The sequence below is a fragment of the Pleurodeles waltl genome, chromosome 2_1 (assembly GCF_031143425.1).
Source record: "Pleurodeles waltl isolate 20211129_DDA chromosome 2_1, aPleWal1.hap1.20221129, whole genome shotgun sequence".
Classification (NCBI taxonomy): Eukaryota; Metazoa; Chordata; class Amphibia; order Caudata; family Salamandridae; genus Pleurodeles; species Pleurodeles waltl.
This window is the reverse complement of record NC_090438.1, coordinates 514006074-514030268: the sequence shown is the minus strand read 5'-3', so window position 1 is coordinate 514030268 and position 24195 is coordinate 514006074. Positions and strand designations below refer to the sequence as shown.

The window sequence follows — 24195 nt, the reverse complement described above, 5'->3', positions numbered from 1 at the left end:
TGCCTTCATTGAAGAGTGCGGGCACCCTGTGATCTATAATCTGTGGTTATCATGTCTGCTGGGATCCCAATAGCAAAAGAGGTAATCATTTTTAATCTCTTGTGGTAATTTGTCCTCATCAAACTCTGCTCTCATTATAACAAAGGCTGGACACCCATGGAATATACTGCTTGCAGTTATACAATTTTTCTGTAATTAAAGTAATCTGTCCTTTAAACACTATCAGCCTCATTACAAGTTTGGCAGGACTGCCAAACTCACGGGGAGGATGCCACCGCCATGGTGATGGCACCCCCTCCGCCCTACTACAGTGTTTCCGGCGGTCAGACCAGCAGAAACAGTGTTACAAGATAGCACTCAGCTCCCTTAAGGGAGCCAAGTGCTATCTCGCAGCACAGAGGGGGCGACCAGCGCCCTCGGAATGCACACTATCTGCAAAGGAGACAGTGTGCATTCTGAGGGCGCTGTGTAGGTGGGCCCCTGCACTGCCCATAACATGGGCAGTGCAAGGGTCCCGCTGTGGCCCTGAGCATTCCCTCGCTGCAAGCCTTTCCATGTCAGTGAAACCACCATGGAAAGACTGGTGGTGAGGGGAGTTGTAATCAACCAGGTGGCGCAGAGTTCAGCGCCACCCTGGCTGAGTACAACTCTGACCGCTGTCATGCCAGCAGTCCCTTGGCAGGTCTGCCCACCAAGTTTATAATTGGGTAGTTGGACTCCCCGGAAAGTGGAGGTCCGACTGTCAACGCGAGTGTGGCAGTCCTCAATAAGGCCCTATGTGTACTGTACCTTAGCCTTTAATACTTTGTTTTCGAGATGTAGATTACATTAGGTGCTTTTGTAACACTGAATACTGTGCCTCCATAGATACTCTTTGCATGCAAAGCAGGGTTGTTAAAAAAAATATATATATATATATACAAACTGGCAGCTGTCTTTCACTGCACTCCTCTAACTGTATTCACAGTAATTTACAGAATGTGAGGTTTGGTCTATTTTTAATTATTTATTAGTATTAAAAAAAGACCTAACTGTAATGTACTGCTAAATGCCGAGCAAGGTACACAAAACCTAACAATTATTCAAAGAGACAACTAAATCTTTATCTGGCAAAAACAAAATCTAGCTTACATTATGTAATTACACTGTAAAAAGATGGCCTTGGACACTCGGGAAGCCAAAAATTGATTTGCCAAAATGCCTCATCTATGTCTTGTGTGGAGTTGACCATAAAACAGCAAAGCGGAAAGTAGACTGAGGTCGCTAGGTACATCTTTAATGACTAGTACCTGCAACATAGACCATCAATTAAGTGTTGGACTCCCCAGAGGAGTACCATTAAAAATTCATAAATATTGATGGCTTTGTGATCTAAAGATTACGCTGACAAGTGCAGTGTGATTTAACGATTTCCCCTTTAGTTTAAGATGTTTGTAAAAATGTAAATATCCTATATTTGAGTTATGGAATGTGTTGTATATGACACTTTATTGATTTGAATACTGAAGGATCGAGAAGATTGTGGAAAGATAAGTGACTCAGTCACACCAACACATTGAGCTTAATGTTCAATAATAATTGATTATATTGTAGACCAGATATGAAAGTGAAGGTGAAAATGACATCAGTAGAATATACCAGTTTCTCAGATAGGCATACCCAGAGCCCTATATTAACATGAACCAGTACGAGAAATCCATTACTGAAACAGTACGAGAAATCCATTACTAACTAACATACTCATCCACCCCCTACTAAACAATGTCTTTACTTAAAATTTAATAACGTCCTAACTCCTCTACAACAGCAGCTAGGGTCCTGGCTTTTCCTTGCCATTCTGTTAACAGAATCCATGCAGAGTGAATAGGAAGAATTATCCACCACACTGATTTAACATAGCAGCAGAAAAAAATATTAACAACATATCCATACCATTATGGCGATGTGTCACCTTTATGTCCATGACTTCTCATATTGGACTTGGTCAATAGTCTCTGCCCAGGTGGCACCACATTAAATGACGGTGGTAGCATACTTTTTTTTTTTAATTTATAGCTCACTTGACCTTTTTACTGTGTTTTTGTGAGGGCAGTCTACTGATCCAGAGCCTCACACTGACATCCTGTGTGCATGTCAAGTTTATTTGCATTTGTTGCACATGTATGTTTTGTGAGTCTGGGTAGTGGGGCCAATGGAATCCATTTTGAATGTCCCTGGTTTAATGTGGCACGAGATGGGCAATGAGTACAGATCCCACCCCCCCGTGAATGGAATTGTATTCACTACATTCCTGTCTGGACGTTGGAGAACCAGACACTAAAATAAAGGGGATGGAGGTACACAGTTATCCCCATCCATCTTTAAAAGCACATAAATTCATGTATGTAATTCCAGTGCCTTACATTACATTTGTCAGCTCTCTATTTTTCAATTAAAGAATATGAACTTTCTGTTTAATTTTAAATTGCAAAATATACAAAGGGACTATTCCGAATCTCTAGGAAATAAAGCTTTTAGGTTAGCCTTAGATTGCCCAAAGAGGCATAAAAATGTTGTAGTAACTCTTAAGCTCGTGAGCTTTTGGTACTGCGTATGTACTTTAAAAATCAGTCACTTAAAATCAGCTATTGAAAAACTCCCTACAGTATGTGGATGGACAGACGGCTAGATAGCTAGCTAGCTAGATGGATGGATGGATGGATGGATGGATGGATGGGTGAAAGGATGAGTAAGTGTTTGAATTAATGCTAGAAATGGGGTTGGCAGTCAGGTTACCCCCTGTCCAAACAAGGACCCTCACTCTAGTCAGGGTAAAGGAGACTCACCCTCGGTTAACCCCTGCTCACCCCCTTGGTAGCTTGGCATGAGTGGGCAGGCTTAACTTTAGAAGCAATGTGAAAAGTATTTGTACCAACACACACAGTAACTCAGTAAAAACACTACAAAATGACACAACACAGGTTTAGAAAAATAGGTAATATTTATCTAAACAAAACAAGATTAAAACAACAAAAGTCCATCATACACAAGTCAAGATATGAATTTTCAAAAGAATAAGAGTCTTAATCTTTAGAAAACAGTGAGAATATATATAGTACCTGGTTAGCGTGAAAAATAAAGCCGCACGGCGAGTGCGTCGGGAGAGTACGCAATCCATCGATTCCTTACTTGCAACGAGGTGCGCTGTTTCCTTCTCCGGACAGGTAGACGATGCGTTGTTTTTCTCCCTTGTAAGAGAGCGATGCATCGATTTTCGGATGGGCACCTCGGATCAGTGCAGAGCTGGGTTGACTCAGACGCTCTGGGACGGTGCGTAGAAAATTCTGTTTCACAGTGTTAGAAAACCGCGCTGCGTGGGGTTTGTGTCGTTATCAGCCTCCGTAAGTGGGTGTTGAGCACCGTTTTATCCAGCCACGAGCGTCGATCTCTTGGCTGTGATGCAGGTGGAGCGTCGATTTCAGCCACGAAGCCGGCGACTTGTCGTTTAACAGCCACATCGTGGAAGGTGTGTCATAAATTTTCCTGCGTGGACTTTCAGTTCTTGTCTTCCAGCTTCACCTTTCAAGGGCCCAGGGACTGGATAGGGCCCCACTTGGCAGGGCAAGAGTCTCATCAGGGAGTCCAGATGCTGGCAGGGCAAGTCTCTGATGGCCCGGAGACTTCAACAATAGGAGGCAAGCTCAACTCAAGCTCTTGGAGATTCTTCTCAAGCAGGAATGCACAACAACGTCCAGTCTTTGTCCCCTTTCACAGGCAGAAGCAGCAACTGCAGGATAGCCCAACAAAGCACAGTCACAGACAGAGGCAGCACTTCTCTTCAGCTCTTCTCCTTGGCAGAGGTTCCTCTTGATTCCAGAAGTGATCTAATTTCCAGGGGTTTTTGGTCCACTACTTATACGCCTTTCTGCCTTTGAAGTAGACAAGCTTCAAAGAAAAGTCTTTCTTGTTTGCAAGATCCTACCTTGCCCAGGCCCGGCCCCAGACACACACCAGGGGGTTGTAGCCTACATTGTGTGAGGGAAGGCATAACCCTTTCAGATGTAAGTGACCACTCCTCCCCTCTCTTCCAGCACAGATGGTTCATCCGGATATGGAGGCTACACCCCAGCTCAAACAGGCAGAGTCACACAATGGTGTAAGCAAGAAAATTCCTACTTGCTAAAAGTGCCATTTGCAAACACATTGTTTAAAAACAATTTTACCAAAAGATGTATTTTTTAGATTGTGAGTTCAGAGACCCTAAAGTCCATATTTCTATCTGTTCCCAAAGGGAATCTACACTTTAATAATATTTAAAGGCAGGCCCCGTGTTAACCTGTGAGAGAGAGAGAGAGGACTTGCATAGTGAAAAACGAATTTAGCAGTATTTCACTGTTAGGACATAGAAAACACATTACTAAATGGCCTACCTTAAACATACACTGCACCCTGACCATGGGGACACCTAGGGCCTACTGTAAGTGGGCTTTACATGTATGAAAAGGGAGGGTTTAGGCCTTGAAAGTGGGTACACTTGCCAAGTCGGATTTTCAGGTTAAAACTGCGCGCACACACTGCAGTGGCAGGTCCTGAGACATAACAGGGCTACTAATGTGGGTGACAGTCATTGCTGCAGGCCCACTAGAAGCATTTGATTTACAGGGCCTAGGCACCTCTAATGCACTGTACTAGGGGCTTACTAGCCAACTAAAGAAAAATACAGGGTCCCTACACAAATACGGAGAGGGATTCAGGGAAATCTACAATAAGTAAACAGTGCATCACTCTCCTATTAATTCAATAAGGCAAACTATTCTAAAAAATAGCCTAAATAATATTCAAACATTTATTGATTCAAACACAAGTATATGTGTGTTCGATGGCATGTGTAGCAGCAGGTACACATGATGTGCACTGTTCCTGCCATCTAGTGTTGGGCTCGGAGTGTTACAAGCTGTTTTTCTTCGAAGAAGTCTTTTCGAGTCACGGGACCGTGTAACTCCTCCCTTTCGGCTCCATTGCGCATGGGCATCGACTCCATCTTAGATTGTTTTCTTTCTGCCATCGGGTTCGGACGTGTTCCTCTTCGCTCCGTGATTTGAATCAGGGAAAGTAATAAAATCATCGAAAAACCGTTGATATTGTTGCGTTCGGGAAAGATCTTCTATCAATACATCAGCACAGACGAGACAACCGCTTCTGTGGCCCTTCGGGGCTTCCGCGCTCCCACCCGAGGTCTGGTCGGCCCGACCACACATGTTGTCGAAGCCTCATGGACCGGCCCCCCTTCCGTTTCTGTCCGACGTGCAGCGCAAAGTATCCATACACAGACCAGCATGGGGTCTGTAATCTGTGTCTGTCGCCGGAACACAGAGAGGATACTTGCGAGGCTTGCAAGGCCTTTCGGTCGAAAAAGACCTTAAGAGATCGGAGGGCGAGACGCTTGCAGATGGCGTCGAAATCGTCGCAACACCTCAACGTCAAAGAGGAGGAGATGGCTATCTCCATCCAGGGATCGGAATCGGACGACTCCGACGGAGACAGACCGACGACAGCGGGCCAAAAAGTGAGTACTCCTGCCCCGACCCAACCCCGAACTCAGCCCAAAAAGCAAAAGGCCTCGGGGACGCCACTGCCTGAAGGCCATGGCTCGACCCATAAAAAAAGCGGTGACCAAGCAACACCTTCGGCACTGAAGAAGGCCAAGATCGTGCCAAAGTCTTCCGGCTCGAGTCGAGAAACCGGCGTCAAAAAAAAATAAGTCAACATTGCCTGGTCGAAGCCACTTAGCCTCAAAAGAGCCTTTCGGAGCCGAGGTCAACCGTCACCAGGGGCATTTCGGTGCCGAAAAAGACCTCTTATACAGAGGAACATGGGCTCTCCAAACAACTGAAGGAGAGGCACAGGTTTGAAGAGGAGCTGGATGTTGAAGAGTTTGATCAAAATCAACCAAGAATACAGATCCAGAAGGATACTGGAAGGATTCAAACTGCCCCTCCTCTCAAATTTAAGAGAAAATTGGCTTTTCAGCCACAGACAGAGACTGAAACTGATCCGCCAAGAGCAAAAGTGGCTAGAGAGAAGTCACCAACTCGACATTTCTCTCTAGAAATATCGCCACCACATTCGCCACAAAGGACAGGGTCACCATTTGGCACGCCAACTGCACAGTCACCCACACATACTGTGCAAACACAGGATGATGCAGATCCTTGGGACCTCTACGATCCCCCGGTTTCCGACAGTAGCCCTGAGTGCTACCCCTCAAAGCAGTCTCCTCCAGAGGATAGCACTTCTTATACCCAAGTCCTGGCCAGGGCTGCGACATTCCACAATGTCACTATGCATTCAGAACCATTGGAGGATGACTTCCTTTTCAATACCCTGGCTTCCACGCATGCGTCATACCAAAGCCTGCCTATGCTACCAGGCATGCTTAAGCATGCACAGCAAGTCTTTCAAGAGCCGGTCAAAGGAAGAGCCATCACACCACGGGTGGAAATAAAGTACAAATCACCCCGTCGGACCCTGTGTTCATTACACAGCAGCTCCCACCAGACTCTGTAGTGGTTGGGGCCGCAAGGAAATGTGCAAACTCGCAATCATTAGGAAATGCCCCACTGCCTGATAAAGAAAGCCGCAAATGTGACGGAGCGGGAAATAGAGTGCGGTCGCAAACTGCCAACCAATGGCACATCGCAAATTCACAGGCCCTCCTCGCCCGTTACGACCGAGCCCACTGGGATGAAATGAATGATATAATTAAGCATCTACCAACAGAATATCAGAAACGGGCTCAACAGGTGGTAGAGGAAGGGCAAACCATCTCCAACAACCAGATTCGTTCGGCACTGGACTCCGCTGACACTGCTGCAAGAACTGTAAACACAACAGTCACAATCAGGAGACATTCTTGGTTACGAAGTTAAGGATTCAAACCTGAAATACAGCAGGCAGTATTAAACATGCTGTTTAATCAGCAGCAACTATTTGAGCCGGAGGTGGACACCGCCATCGAAAAGATGAAGAAGGACACTGACATGGCCAAAGCCATGGGCGCGCTCTACTCTTCCCAGTATAGGGGGACATTTAGAAAACCACAATTTATGGGAGGTTTTAGACAGCAACCCTCAGAGTCATCCACCTCTCAAGCAAAACCCACCTACCAGTCCCAATACCATTCAAGGGGGTTTCGTGGATCATTCAGGGTACAGTTCCCAAGATCAAGGGGAAAGTTTCAGCCTACCAAGCAAACCCCCGGCAACAAACCGTGACTTCAATGTCACACTTCCCCAACACACATCACCAGTAGGGGGAAGATTAACACTTTACCACAGACACTGGACAGACATAACCACGGACACATGTGTTCTATCAATTATCCAACATGGTTACTGCATAGAGTTCACACATTTCCCTCCAGATGTTCCCCCAAAGCGCACAAACTGTCGGCACAACATCTAGAACTATTACAAATAGAGGTACAAGCACTATTAACAAAACAAGCCATAGAACTAGTACCTCACCACCAGAAAAGAACAGGGGTTTATTCTCTATATTTCCGTATTCCCAAAAAAGACAAGACACTAAGACCAATTCTAGATCTCAGGACATTAAACCTCTTCATCAAATCAGAACATTTCCACATGGTCACACTACAGGATGTAGTTCCTTTACTAAAACATGGAGAATACATGGCAACATTAGATCTAAAAGATGCGTATTTCAATATACCCATCCATCCATCTCACAGAAAATACCTCAGGTTTGTCATACAAGACAAACACTATCAATTCAAGGTACTGCCCTTCGGGATAACAACAGCACCCAGAGTATTTACAAAATGCCTCGCTGTAGTAGCAGCTCATATAAGGAGACATCACATGCACGTATTCCCATATCTCGACGATTGGGTAATAAAAGCCAACACTCAACACCGGTGTCAAAATCACACGCCGTATGTGATACATACTGTACACAAACTAGGCTTCTCTGTAAATTACTAAATCTAATTTACAACCATCCCAACTACAACAATACTTGGAAGCAACACTCAACACCCAAAAAACAATTGCCACTCCAAGCCCACATTGAGTTCAATCATTTCAAACTCTGGTGTCAAACATACAACCAAATCACCGGTACACAGTCAGACTGGTCATGAAGCTCCTAGGCATGATGGCATCATGCATCACTATTGTCCCAAACGCACGGCTACACATGCGGCATTTACAGCAATGTCTAGCAAAACATTGGACGCAGGCACAGGGTCAACTTCAGGATCTAGTGTTGATAGACCGCCAGACACACTTTCCGCTTCAATGGTGGAATCCTGTAAATTTAAACAAAGGGCGGCCATTTCAAGACCCAGTACCTCACGCCATTCTCACAACAGATGCTTCCATGATTGGGCAGGGAGCACACCTCAACAATCACAATATAAAAGGACAATGGGACAATCAAGACAAACTACCCATAAATCACTTAAAACTACTAGCGGTTTCCCTAGCACTAAAAGTTTTTAAACCCCTTCTAGTCCACAAACACATTCTTGTCAAGACAGACAATATGACAACAATGTACTATCTAAACAAACGGGGCGACACACTCGTCACAACTATGCATCCTAGCACAAAACATTTGGCATTGGGCAATTCACAACAACATTCGCCTGATAGAGCAATATATACCAGGCATTCACAATCAGTTAGCTGACAATCTCAGTCAAGATCACCAGCAAACTCACGAGTGGGAAATACATCCCCGGATTCTACAAGATTACTTCTACCGCCGGGTAACACCAGACATAGATCTGTTTGCAACAAAATGCCAAAACTTTGCATCCAGGTACCTACACCCTCAGTCCATGGGCAATGCTCTATGGATCAATTGGTCAGGGGTATTTGCTTACGCTTTTCCCCCTCTCCCACTCATTCCTTTCCTAGTCAACAAACTGAGTCAAAACAAACTCATACTAATATTCATAGCACCAACGTGGGCTCGCCAACTGTGGTACACCACACTGTTGGACTTCTCAGTAGTACCTCACATCAAACTCCCAAACAGACCAGATCTGTTAACACAACACAAACAACAGATCAGACACCTCAACCCAGCATCGCTCAACCTAGCAATCTGGCTCCTGAAGTCTTAGAATTTGGCTAGCTAAACCTTTCAAATGAGTGTATGGAAGTCATTAAACAGGCAAGAAAACCGACAACAAGGCATTGTTATGCTAATAAATGGAAAAGGTTTGTTTTCTACTGACAAGCAAACAAAATCACACCGTTAGATGCCGCCACACAAAACATTGTGAATTACTTACTACACCTACAAAAAGTGAATCTCGCTTTTTCGTCCATCAAAATCCATCTCACTGCAATCTCTTCTTACTTGCAGATTAAACATACAAAGTCACTTTTTAGAATCCCAGTTTTTAAAGCCTTTATGGAGGGACTAAAAAGGATCAGACCTCCAAGAACCCCACCAGTACCCTCGTGGAATCTTAATATTGTACTTACACGACTCATGGGCCCACCTTTTGAACCCATGCATGCTTGCCAAATCCAATTCTTAACTTGGAAGGTATCATTTCTAATAGCCATCACTTTACTATGAAGAGTTAGCGAAATACAGGCATTTACTATCGAAGAACCATTTATACAAGTACACAAACATAAAGTGGTTCTCCGCACAAATCCAAAATTTCTGCTAAAAGTAATTTCACCGTCTCATCTAAATCAAACTGTAGAGCTTCCAGTCTTCTTCCCACAACTAGACTGCATACATTAGACATAAAGAGAGCGCTAATGTATTACATAGACAGAACAAAACCATTTTGTAAAACCAAGCAATTGTTCGTCGCTTTCCAAAAACCCCATGCTGGTAACCCTATATCCAAACAGGGCATAGCCAGATGGATAGTCAAATGCATACAAACCTGTTGCGTCAAAGCTAAAAGGGAGTTACCCATTAAACCAAAGGCACACTCCACTAGAAAGAAAGGAGCAACAATGGCCTTTCTAGGTAACATACCAATAACAGAGATTTGTAAGGCAGCCACTTGGTCTACACCTCATACGTTTACCAAACACTACTGTATAGATGTGTTAGGAACACAACAAGCCACAGTGGGACAGGCTGTACTAAGAACATTATTTCAAACAACTTCAACTCCTACAGGCTGACCACCGCTTTGGGGAGGATTACTGCTTTGTAGTCTATGCACAGCATGTGTATCTGCAGCTACACATGCCATCGAACAGAAAATGTCACTTACCCAGTGTACATCTGTTCGTGGCATGTTGCGCTGCAGATTCACATGCGCCCTCCCACCTCCCCGGGAGCCTGCAGCCATTTTAGTTGCATTAAAATTGTATATATGTAAATAAACATTCCTTTACAACAAACTATGTACATACATATCTATTCTATTGCATGGACATCTTTAGTATCCTCATTCTACCACTCCTACCTCACCCTATGTGGGAAAACAATCTAAAATGGAGTCGATGCCCATGCGCAATGGAGCCGAAAGGGAGGAGTCACTTGGTCCCGTGACTCGAAAAGACTTCTTCGAAGAAAAACAACTTGTAACACTCAGAGCCCAACACTAGATGGCAGGAACAATGCACAGCATGTGAATCTGAAGTGCAACATGCCACAAACAGATGTACACTGGGTAAGTGACATTTTCCATATATATATACATCATTATTTCAAACTATACAGTTTCTAAAATAAATCAACACCCCCTATCCGCTCAATAACTCTCACACATAAACATATAACTCAACACACAAACGACCATAGACCAATGACTACAAAACAAATCTACATATAAACAATAACAAGACACTGGAGAGACAAACAATTACAGACAAAATTATATTTTACAACTTATAAGTATCAATGATCTCAAATTTAAATGTCAAATAAATGATGAATTAAGACATCACACCCATGTATATATGATTTACAATTTCTCTCTGTAAGGAAATGCCTCCTTGGCATGGTTACCCCCTGACTTTTTGCCTTTGCTGATGCTATGTTTTGATTTGAAAGTGTGCGGAGGCCTGCTAACCAGGCACCAGTGTTCTTTCCCTAACCTGTACTTTTGTTTACACAATTGGCACACCCTGGCATCCAGGTAAGTCCCTTGTAACTGGTACCCCTGGTACCAAGGGCCCTGATGCCAGGGAAGGTCTCTAAGGGCTGCAGCATATCTTATGCCACCCTGGGGACCCCTCACTCAGCACAGACACACTGCTTGCCAGCTTGTGTGTGCTGGTGAGGACAAAACGAGTAAGTCGACATGGCACTCCCCTCAGGGTGCCATGCCAACCTCACACTGCCTATGCAGTATAGATAAGTCACCCCTCTAGCAGGCCTTACAGCCCTAAGGCAGGGTGCACTATACCATAGGTGAGGGCACCAGTGCATGAGCACTGTGCCCCTACAGTGTCTAAGCAAAACCTTAGACATTGTAAGTGCAGGGTAGCCATAAGAGTATATGGTCTGGGAGTCTGTCATACACGAACTCCACAGCACCATAATGGCTACACTGAAAACTGGGAAGTTTGGTATCAAACTTCTCAGCACAATAAATTCACACTGATGCCAGTGTACATTTTATTGTAACATACACCCCAGAGGGCACCTTAGAGGTGCCCCCTGAAACCTTAACCAACTACCTGTGTAGGCTGACTGGTTTTAGCAGCCTGCCACACTCGAGACATGTTGCTGGCCACATGGGGAGAGTGCCTTTGTCACTCTGTGGCTAGTAACAAAGCCTGCACTGGGTGGAGATGCTTATCACCTCCCCCTTGCAGGAGCTGTAACACCTTGCGGTGAGCCTCAAAGGCTCACCCCCTTTGTTACAGCACCACAGGGCATTCCAGCTAGTGGAGTTGCCCGCCCCCTCCGGCCACGGCCCCACTTTTGGCAGCAAGGCTGGAGGAGATAATGAGAAAAACAAGGAGGAGTCACTAAAACAAGGAGGAGTCACTGGCCAGTCAGGACAGCCCCTAAGGCAACCTGAGCTGAAGGGACTCTGACTTTTAGGAATCCTCCATCTTGCAGATGGAGGATCCCCCCCAATAGGGATAGGAATGTGACCCCCTCCCCTTGGGAGGAGGCACAAAGAGGGTGTAGCCACCCTCCGGGCTAGTAGCCATAGGCTACTGCACTCCCTGACCTAAACACCCCCCTAAATTCTGTATTTAGGGGCTCCCCTGAACCTTGGAACTTAGATTCCTGCAACCTAAGAAGAAGAGGACTGCTAAGCTGAAAAACCCTGCAAAGAAGACGGAGACACCAACTGCTTTGGCCCCAGCTCTACCGGCCTGTCTCCCCCCTTCTGAAGAAACTGCTCCAGCGACGCTCTCCCCAGGACCAGCGACCCCTGAATCCTCAGAGGACTGCCCTGCTCTAGAAGGACCAAGAAACTCCTGAGGACAGCGGCTCTGTTCACCCAAGACTGCAACTTTGTTTCCAAAGAAGCAACTTCAAGACAACTGCGTTTCCAGCCGGAAGCGTGAGACTTGCTACTCTGCACCCGACGCCCCCGGCTCGACTTGTGGAGAACAAACACTTCAGGGAGGACTCCCCGGCGACTGAGACCGTGAGTAGCCAGAGTTGCCCCCCCTGATCCCCCACAGCGACGCCTGCAGAGGGAATCCCGAGGCTCCCCCTGACCGCGACTGCCTGACTCCCAGATCCGGATGCCTGGAAAAGACTCTGCACCCGCAGCCCCCAGGACCTGAAAGATCGGAACTCCAGTGCAGGAGTGACCCCCAGGAGGCCCTCTCCCTTGCCCAGGTGGTGGCTACCCCGAGTAAGCCCCCTCCCTTGCTTGCCTGCATCGCTGAAGAGACCCCTTGGTCTCCCATTGATTTCAACGACAAACCTGACGCATGTTTACACACTGCACCCGGCCACGCCCGTGCTGCAGAGGGTGTACTTTCTGTGCTAACTTGTGTCCCCCCCGGTGCCCTACAAAACCCCCCTGGTCTGCCCTCCGAAGACGCTGGTACTTACCTGCTGGCAGACTAGAACCGGGGCACCCCCTTTTCCATTGAAGCCTATGTGTTTTGGGCACCACTTTGAACTCTGCACCTGACCGGCCCTGAGCTGCTGGTGTGGTAACTTTGGGGTTGCTCTGAACCCCCAACGGTGGGCTACCTTGGACCCAAACTTGAACCCTGTAGGTGGTTTACTTACCTGCAAAAACTAACAAATACTTACCTCCCACAGGAACTGTTGAAAATAGCACTAAGTGTCTAGTTTTAAAATAGCTATATGTGATTTATTTGAAAAGTATATATGCTATTGTGATTATTAAAAGTTCCTAAAGTACTTACCTGCAATACCTTTCATTTGAAGTATTACCTGTAAAATTTTAACCTGAGGTTCTTAAAATAAACTAAGAAAATATATTTTTCTATACAAAACCCTATTGGCCTGGAATTGTCTGAGTGTGTGTTCCTTATTTATTGCTTGTGTGTGTACAACAAATGCTTAACACTACTCCTTTGATAAGCCTACTGCTCGACCACACTACCACAAAATAGAGCATTAGTATTATCTCTTTTTGCCACTATCTTACCTCTAAGGGGAACCCTTGGACTCTGTGCATACTATTCCTTACTTTGAAATAGTGCATACAGAGCCAACTTCCTACACTCTCCAATAATAAACATTACTGCATTTGTGTAATGGACTGATCTAATTAATATCACAAGGGTCCATGCTCATAATAAGCACATAAATTCAAGCTCTTATGGTTAAATCCAGTAAGTCTTTAGATGCAACTTCTCATCAACCAAATTACTTCTTCAATTAGTCAATTGTTGCTAAATTCGGTATGTCTTTTGATACAAGTTCTCATAAACAAGATTGCTTCATCAATTGGTAAATCCTCCTTGCTGCCAAATGATAGATGATCCTTTTTGCCTTAATGAATCATTAAAGATGCCAGAACTGCCGACGCGCGTTTTGGTGGACTTATGCTTTTAGATATGTTCATGATACTCACGGCCACCTTTATCAGGGCACTTAATACAATATTGCACACTGCGCCATCTTTTTAATTCTAAATTTAAGTTGAAAACATAATTAACTTTGTATGGAAGATATAAAATGTTGTAAGTACATAAATTGCATCGGTTACCATGCGTGGGGGCCCATTTGGGTGAGTGTGGGGACCAAACACAAAAACAAACACACACAGTGCAAATGTAATATATAATAATATAATACAAGAGACCATATCAGGCCATGTGATGTGAATAGAAAGAGCAGAGAACTTCAGCCCACACATGCATAAAGATTGAAAAAATATCGCATGAAGGTAGATTATATGTTTACCTGATAGTAGTAGGTAAAACACAACAAGGACTCCTGCATAACTAGCGGGTCCAGGGACCAAAAACGCCTAAGCTGTAAGAAGAAACATCTTTCAACAAACTAAGCGCGGGAAGGCACATTGCTGTAGGGTTAAAACACCCCATTTCTTAAATCATTGGAACCTGTGAAAAATACCTTCAAAAGTCTTCTGAAGAATCGAATAAGCTACTCTGTGCGATAGATTTTCTTGTAGTCATTGGTCTATGGTTGTTTGTGTGTTGAGTTATATGTTTGTGTGAAGGCCGTCTGTGAGAGTTATTGAGCGGATAGGGGGTCTTGATTTATTCTAGGTGCTTACTAGTACATCAAGTATGCCAATCATGAAAAGCCAATTATCTATTAATTTTACATAGGAGCATTTGCACGTTAGCATTGGATAGCAGTGGTAAAGTGCCCAGAGTAACAAAAACAGCAAAAACAGAGTCCAGCACACAGCAACAACCTGAGAAACGGAGGCAGAACTTTAGGGGAGACCACACCAAGGATGCCAGGTCTAACAATTAATAAGTCAGGAGTAGTGGCAAAAGTGAGGGCACTCCCCTGCTGCAAACAATATTGCATAGGCCCACAGCACTCTGCCGATGGTCATTTCTCATCTTTACCCATTCATCTGTTGTTCCAGCCACCTGTCCATGTATTCAGTCACCCATATAGCCAGCCATACACTCTCTAACCCATAATGAATTCACTCATCCGCCCACTTAATTACACATCAGTTCTTTCACTCACCACACCCCACCCTCACTGGCCAACCTACACCATTCTACATACTGCCAAACAAAGAACCACTTTATTTAAACATAAAAATCCAGACCTATGGCTTTGCCAGTGGAGTTCAAGAACACATATTTTTACTTCTTTTTTTGTGAACAAAAAATACATGTTTTACTTTTCATGATGTAATATTTATGATGTAGCGAACTTTACCTTCTACTTGGCCATTTTTAGCATTAACCTGTATTTTTCTTTCTGCAAAAGTTTTAATTATTTATAGTGAAAATGTGTTGCAGAAATCCACAAATCGTATTTAAGAAACGTATGATTTTCAGTAGCATTAAATTCTTAAACTGCTCTGATGGATACAGACAGTTGAGGCACAGTCTGAAGGAGGGGAATGTACTGCTGTCAGGAACATTTTAACTCCAGGATACAGAAGTAGCCTGTTGTTTTCTGAGCTATTACTTTGAAAAGATTAATTTACAGATCTCATTAGTCAATAGCCTTTGTTGGTTGAAACATAATATTAATACCATTTAAAGTCATTGGTTAATATGTTAAAGTGCACAAAGTGAATGTTACAGAGGCAGTGTGCAAGGCCATATCTGTGGTTGTAGAGGAGCTTTGCAAAACTTTACATCAAATGTATCATGTTTACAGATCACTGTAGTGCGCTACTACTAAGGGATTCAATCTGAAAACTGTACTGTCTCTCGTAATAAACCTATGTCATATTAGTAATGCATAACATGTTTTCTTAAGGCAGGGGATGCTGCATGTTTTTATGATATAAAGCTGGGCCGAAGACGAGTGGAGCACCATGACCATGCGGTTGTCAGTGGAAGACTGGCAGGTGAAAACATGACTGGGGCCACAAAACCATACTGGCATCAATCCATGTTTTGGTATGTTTTTACCTCTAGCATTTAATTACTGTATTCAAGGTGCAGCAATCATGTATTTGACACTGGGATACTCCTTGTTTATGGGATCGTCCTTGAACGCCTGACATTGTTGGTATGGTCCGGTTACGCAAGTGGCCCTGCGGAGTAGTACCTTGAGGTCCTCTGGAAGGTCAAGAAGACTGAGGAGGAGAGGACCCAGCAAAGCTATTTGAGAATTCAGCCATGCTGTCAAAAGCAAATGACATCAGTTACCTGGCTTCTCAAAATACTTGTGAAGACCTGACCTTTTCACATATGGCAAAAGCCTGAAGTTACAGAGATCTATTAAGGAATTCTTTCATTAGCTGTTTCCAACCAAAGCTAGCCAGACTAACATGCTTCCTTTTACCTTGTTGAGCTTTATTCTTCTTCTGTGATGGAGGAGAACCTTAAATCAAATATTGATGAGTACCACTTTGAACCCTTGTGTTTTCCATTCCTTATACATACCTTTTTACCCTCAGCCTGGTGGTACACAGCACAAAACCCTGAAGCATAGGGCTTTTCTTATGTTATGTTAAAGGAATTTATAGAGTGCACGGTTACTCCGATCCTGAGTGTCCCTGCGCTAAAGTTCACTTAATAAAAGTAAACAAATTCCAGTTCTAATCTAAGGTGATTTGTGTAAGTCAGGTGTTAAGCATTTTCGGAAAGACAGGCTCAAGGTTTTCCTGCCTGAGATCAAGTGGCAGAGAATTCCATAGTTTAGTGGACAAGAACCTGAAAGAACAGCCACCCATGTGCACTTTCTTCACTCTTGGGATTGATGTTAATGCTGCAGTTGTAGATCGAAGACTTCTTTTCGGGCAATAGGCAGTGATTGAGGGATGTAAATACCACGGGCTCATTACTAGCACAATTTTATGGCAGAAGCACAAAGCCTTAAATGCCACTCTCTTATCAGAAGCCAACGGAGAGTGGCGAGGGCCTAGGCCATTTAAGAAAATTTCAGGAAGTTAAGTAGCAGGTGAACAGCAGCATTCTAATTTTCAAGTAAGTGCTAACTGTGAACTGCATTTACCAGGATGCAAAGGGGCGAACTGTGCTGGGATGTGAGGAAGTGTGCTCCCAACCCCCCTGCCCATTTACGTTTTCAGTTACTGCTGAATGAGTTCGCCAGGATGGTTATCTTGGTTCAGCTTTTGTCAGTTTAAAGGAATGGAGTCTGTGCAGTAAACATCAAAGGTAATACCTCAGACAGGGATCTGCCAATGCAAGAACTTTAATTTTGCTCTGAGCTCTGTTTAGTTCACAGATTTAATGACGGGTGGCTGTCCTCCTCATAAAGTGAATGTCCAACGCAAGTAAAAGATGTTTATTTTGACCAAAATCAGTAGTACGGATCCTGTTGTAGTCTGAAGGATGAAAGGCTGAGTGGACCCACTATAACCTGAACCTGTGACCAGGAGGACCAAGAGGTCAAATACAGATTTGTGTGGTAGGTGCATTAATTCACAGCCACCAGATGTAGCATCATTAGATCCTGCTTATTTAGCTACAGTTGGAAGACTGGCTAGACAGCCTCTGTTCTCACTTACCGTTATTCTTTAGTCAAACATCAAAACATTCATTTTCAACAAAGATTGCTTTTATTGATAGACTGTTGTCAAAAGAAAGTGTGTAGTTATAGGAAATAAAGTAGCAAAAAAGCAGTAAAAATTTGCAAGGGAATCCATTGCTGTCCGTGTCAAACTGTAAGCCCATACTCAGGGTCATAGAGAAGTCATTAGTTATATGGCAGTATCTGTGGTGCATACTGTTCTTTTTAACCCCTTCGCTGCCAGGCCTTTTCCCCCTCCTGTGCCGAGCCTTTTTTTGGCTATTTGGAGCAGTTCGCGCTTAGGCCCTCATAACTTTTTGTTCACATAAGCTACCCACGCCAAATTTGCGTCCTTTTTTTCCAACATCCTAGGGATTCTAGAGGTACCCAGACTTTGTGGGTTCCCCAGAAGGAGGCCAAGAAATTAGCCAAAAAACAGTGAAAATTTCGTTTTTTTTTTTTAAAAAAATGGGAAAAATGGGCTGCAGAAGAAGGCTTGTGGTTTTTTCCCTGAAAAGGACATCAACAAAGGGTTTGCGGTGATAAAATCACCAGCTTCCCAGCTCTCAGGAACAGGCAGACTTGAATCAGAAAACCCAATTTTTCAACCCAATTTTGGCATTTTACTGGGACATACCCCATTTTTACGATTTTTTGTGCTTTCAGCCTCCTTCCAGTCAGTGACAGAAATGGGCATGAAACCAACGCTGGATCCCATAAACCGCAACATTTCTGAAAAGTAGACAAAATTCTGAATTCAGCAAGGGGTAATTTGTGTAGATCCTACAAGGGTTTCCTACAGAAAATAACAACTGAAAAAGAAAAATATTGAAATTGAGGTGAAAAAAACATAAATTTTTCTCTAAGTTTTACTCTGTAACTTTTTCCTGCAATGTCAGATTTTCGAAAGCAATATACCGTTACGTCTGCTGGACTTCTGGTTGCGGGGATATATAGGGCTTGTAGGTTCATCAAGAACTCTAGGTACCCAGAGCCAATAAATGACCTGCACCCTGCAGTGGGTTTTCATTCTATGCCGGGTATACAGCAATTCATTTGCTGAAATATAAAGAGTAAAAAATAGCTATCAAGAAAACCTTTGTATTTCCAAAATGGGCACAAGATAAGGTGTTGAGAAGCAGTGGTTATTTGCACATCTCTGAATTCCGGGGTGCCCATACTAGCATGTGAATTACAGGGCATTTCTCAAATAGACGTCTTTTTTACACACTGTCTTATATCTGGAAGGGAAAAATGTAGAGAAAAACAAGGGGCAATAACACTTGTTTTGCTATTCTATGTTCCCCCAAGTCTCCCTATAAAAATGATACCTCACTTGTGTGGGTAGGCCTAGCGCCCGCGACAGGAAACGCCCCAAAGCGCAACGTGGACACCACCAAAATTTTGGAAGAAAACAGAGGTGTTTTTTGCGAAGTGACTACCTGTAGATTTTGGCCTCTAGCTCAGCCGGCACCTAGGGAAACCTACCAAACCTGTACATTTCTGAAAACTAGAGACCTAGGGGAATCCAAGGAGGGGTGACTGGCGGGGCTCGGACCAGGTTCTGTTACCCAGAATCCTTTGCAAAGCTCAAAAATTGGCTAAAAAAACACATGTTCCTCACATTTCTGTGGCAGAAAGTTCTGGAATCTGAGAGGAGCCACAAATTTCCTTCCACCCAGCGTTCCCCCACGTCTCCCGATAAAAATGATACCTCACTTGTGTGGGTAGGCCTAGCGCCCGCGACAGGAAACGCCCCAAAGCGCAACGTGGACACATCACAGAAAACAGACCTGTTTTTAGCAAAGTGCCTACCTGTAGATTTTGGCCTCTAGCTCAGCCGCCACCTAGGGAAACCTACCAAACCTGTGCATTTCTGAAAACTAGAGACCTAGGGGAATCCAAGGAGGGGTGACTGGCGGGGCTCGGACCAGGTTCTGTTACCCAGAATCCTTTGTAAAGCTCAAAAATTGGCTAAAAAAAACACATGTTCCTCACATTTCTGTGGCAGAAAGTGGTGGAATCTGGGAGGAGCCACAAATTTCCTTGCACCCAGCGTTCCCCCAAGTCTCCCGATAAAAATGATACCTCACTTGCGTGGGTAGGCCTAGCGCCCGCAACAGGAAACGCCCCAAAGCGCAACGTGGACACCACCAAAATTTTGGAAGAAAACAGAGGTGTTTTTTGCGAAGTGACTACCTGTAGATTTTGGCCTCTAGCTCAGCCGGCACCTAGGGAAACCTACCAAACCTGTACATTTCTGAAAACTAGAGACCTAGGGGAATCCAAGGAGGGATGACTGGCGGGGCTCGGACCAGGTTCTGTTACCCAGAATCCTTTGCAAAGCTCAAAATTTGGCTAAAAAAACACATGTTCCTCACATTTCTGTGGCAGAAAGTTCTGGAATCTGAGAGGAGCCACAAATTTCCTTCCACCCAGCGTTCCCCCACGTCTCCCGATAAAAATGATACCTCACTTGTGTGGGTAGGCCTAGCGCCCGCGACAGGAAACGCCCCAAAGCGCAACGTGGACACATCACAGAAAATAGACCTGTTTTTAGCAAAGTGCCTACCTGTAGATTTTGGCCTCTAGCTCAGCCGCCACCTAGGGAAACCTACCAAACCTGTGCATTTCTGAAAACTAGAGACCTAGGGGAATCCAAGATGGGGTGATTTGTGTGGCTCGGACCAGGTTCTGTTACCCAGAATCCTTTGCAAAGCTCAAAATTTGGCTAAAAAAACACATGTTCCTCACATTTCTGTGGCAGAAAGTTCTGGAATCTGAGAGGGGCCACAAATTTCCTTCCACCCAGCGTTCCCCCACGTCTCCCGATAAAAATGATACCTCACTTGTGTGGGTAGGCCTAGCGCCCGCGACAGGAAACGCCCCAAAGCGCAGCGTGGACACATCACATTTTTTCATTGAAAACAGTGCCTACCTGTAGTTTTTGGCCTGTAGCTCAGCCAGCACCTAGGGAAACCTACCAAACCTGTGCATTTCTGAAAACTAGAGACCTAGGGGAATCCAAGATGGGGTGACTTGAGGGGCTCTGACCAGGTTCTGTTACCCAGAATCCTTTCCAAACCTCAAATTTTGGCTAAAAAAACGAATTTTTCACACATTTCGGTGACAGAAAGTTCTGGAATCTGAGTGGAGCCACAAATTTCCTTCCACCCAGCGTTCCCCCAAGTCTCCCAATAAAAATGATACCTCACTTGTGTGGGTGGGCCAGGTGCCTCCAACAGAATAAGGCCCAAAACTTGTAGAGATACAGGGGATAGTACTGCGAGTTTATAAGGACATATTCTTTTATACATCTTTAGACTGACTCTGCTTTGGGGACCCACATACGTGAGGTGTCATTTTATTTGGGAGACTGAGGGGAACACTGGGGAGTAGGAATTTTGTGCTTGAGTGGTGATCATACGAAGAAAAGTCAGGAAAATATGCTTTTTTTAGCACATTTTGAGGTTTACAGAGGAGTCTGGGTAAGAAAATGTTGGGGGATCCACGCAAGCCACTCCTCCCTGGACTCCTTGGGGTGTCTAGTTTTAAAAAATGTCTGGGTTTGGTAGGTTTCCCTAGATGAAGGCCGCACACAGGACCAAAAACATAGGTGCCCTCTCCCCCCCCAAACACAGGTAGTTTTGTAATATATCGTTTTGATGTGCCCACATACGTCCGTGATGTGCCAAACACTAAAATTTTGAAAAGAAACACACTTAGGTTATGTGAAAAAGACCCCTCACCCACCAACCAAGTTGGTGGCATGCTTCATCATCGGGGTCCCACCTGAGGCACCTAGCGTGTCATAGGTGTGCTGCGACGCCTGATTACAGCGGAGCAGGTTTGGTCATTTTTACCACACATACTGGTTGGATTTGGCACGAGGGTGAGTGATGGTTCAGTGGATCAAATTTTACTAACAAGAGCTTTCACAAAAATGAAAAGCACTGTTAGTAACTGAAAGGCAAAAAACTGAACCAATGACTCGCAGCTCGTGAGCTGTAAAGCCGCGACAAGGCACCAACCGCTTTACAGTCCATTCACACAACTTTCATACATGACACACACAAGGCCATTCACACCGCCAGCCACGGGCCCAGCACATTACAACACTCACATCGACAGACAGCGCCACTCAAGGGCCCATCACTTACATACGCCCACATGCCTGATACAACAATCACACCAGCTGATGGGAGTGTGTGGACTGGTGTTTGGCTGGCAGTGTGTTGCAGTAGCCAACATCAAGTCAATATGTACAGTCTCAGCCAAGCCCCACTCCACACACAATGGCATCATATATATATTTTTTTTTTTTAAACCGAGGAACCCCTAACTAAGTAGAAAGAATTACAAAACAACAAACACAAAAGCTCTAACTAAGAACATGACAGAAATGCTAACCATGAAACTAAACACATGAAAATACAAAACAGACATGAGTTTACACTCATGGTTGTTCCCAGAAATTCTTCTGGGTGTGGTAATTCTTAAAACAAGCACCGACACACAGCCCAGGCTTTGAAGGACAATCTGGGCAGTACATTCGAGACTCCCTCCGGATACCTCTTCGAAAACACACTCTACATTTCTTAGCTGGAAAGTCTTTTTTGGGTGTGGGAGGAATGTGCTCAGCAAAGTGGCGATCTTTCAATCTAGCCACATCCTCCACCACTGCTTCTCTAGGAACTCTGGCCTGTTCCACCACAATAAGGCTCTCTATCACTGACTCCTGAAATTTCACAAATGTCATCTTTGAGTCTGGAGACCTATCCCTAAACACAATAAAAGCATTGAAGGTTGCTAAGTGGAAGAGGTGAAGTGCTAACTTCTTATACCAAACATAAGACTTACGAATAGCAGTATAAGGTTCCAACCTCTGGTCAACTCTATCTACACCTCCCATGTGCTTATTATAATCTAAAATGCACACAGGTTTGCGCACTTCAGCAACCTGGCCCCAAACAGTCACAGGGGAAGTACTCTCATCATGGATGGTACTTAGCATGTAGACATCCCTCTTGTCTGAAAATTTCAAAGCTAGCAGCTCCTCGTTCCGCAAGGCACAGCACTGTCCCCTCTCAAGTTTTTTACAGACAAGCTCCCTTGGATAGCCTTTCCGGTTAGAACGGATTGTGCCACAAGCAACTGTGTCCACTCTAAACAATTCCTTGAACAACTGCACACCAGTGTAGAAGTTATCTACATACAAATGGTGACCTTTGTTGAACAGTCGTCTACCAAGATCCCACACTATTTTCTCAGTAACTCCAAAAGTGGGAGGACAACCAGGGGGGTCAATATTGGAATCCCTACCAGTGTACACACGGAAACTATACACATATCCTGTCCTACTTTCAGACAGCATATACAATTTAATTCCATATCGTGCCCTTTTGCTAGGAATGTACTGCCTAAAAACCAAACGACCCTTGAAGAGGACCAAAGACTCGTCCACACTTATCTCTTTGCCTGGAACATAGACCTCCGAAAACCGATCTACAAAATGATCAAGGACAGGCCTAATCTTAAAAAGACGGTCAGAATCTGGGTGATCTCGTGGCAAGGCTAATGCATTGTCAACAAAATGCAGCATCCTAAGAAGAAGCAAATACCGATTACGACTCATGGTAGCTGGAAATATAGCTGTTGCCATCAAGGGACTAGTAGACCAATAAGAAGCCAGTGACGGCTTCCTTATCAACCCCATCAAAAAAGTCAAACCCAAAAACTGTTTTATCTCCTCCAAATTTGTGGGAATCCACTGGGCAGCTTTAGAGTGTGGCCTAAGTCTAGCAGCGTTGTCCCTCAAATGCTGCTCCGCATACAAATTAGTCTGCTCAACAATCTCTTCCAAAAACACATCATCCATGAATAACTCAAAGAAATTGATAGGCATAAAGTTCTCTGTATTGGCGTTGCACCCCGGGAGACCAGTAAAGGCAGGCAACTCTGGCTGCTCCATGTTTGGGGCAACCCAGACATCAGGTCTTCTAACGGGAAACCTTTCAGCCCCAGGTTGCTGCACTATTGGCACATCAATGTCCTCCTCTAAAACAGAACCTTCATCTGCACTGAGTGTGGCTTCATCATCAAAAGATTCCCCTCCAACAGAAACATCACTGCCAGAATCTCTGACTTCCTCCTCTGCCTCAGATGCAGAGTCCGTCTCATAGTCATGATCAGACTGTGACTCAAAAAGCATACCAACCACCTGCTGAGCGGTCATCCTACGGCTAGCCATGATCTCTCCTGCTAAAATTAACTGGACAAATTCACCACCAACAACCAGCACTGTGTAAGACAAGTAACAAAGTGTAGCTTTGTTAGTAAGAGTTACAAACTCAAAAACTATACCGCTCACTTGCCTGAAAAAGCTTGATTCACCAGCAACTACACAGCAATCACCAATGATATCCCACTAGAAAGAAAGAAAGGCAAATTAGAAATAAGACAAAACAAATATCATTGTGCACAAACCTAAGGACAATTTCACACACAATCCTGCATTTAGTACACCCCCTACAAACATGTCATTCATGCATGGCAACAATACTCCTTTGGAGTAAATTGTTTTTACTTACCTAAAACATGCAACTGTGC

At 44.4% G+C, this 24195-nt stretch overlaps 1 protein-coding gene across 4 annotated transcripts in view; it reads left to right on the top strand.

Moving 5' to 3' along the window:
• Nucleotides 1-24195, top strand: part of AIFM1 (apoptosis inducing factor mitochondria associated 1) — a 265356-nt gene that overhangs the window by 166644 nt on the left and 74517 nt on the right. For all 4 annotated transcript variants that reach the window (XM_069213999.1, XM_069214010.1, XM_069213991.1 and 1 more), the window contains one exon: nt 15865-16007. In XM_069213999.1, coding sequence (XP_069070100.1) covers nt 15865-16007 — 143 coding nt within the window. The remainder of the gene's footprint in view (nt 1-15864; nt 16008-24195) is intronic.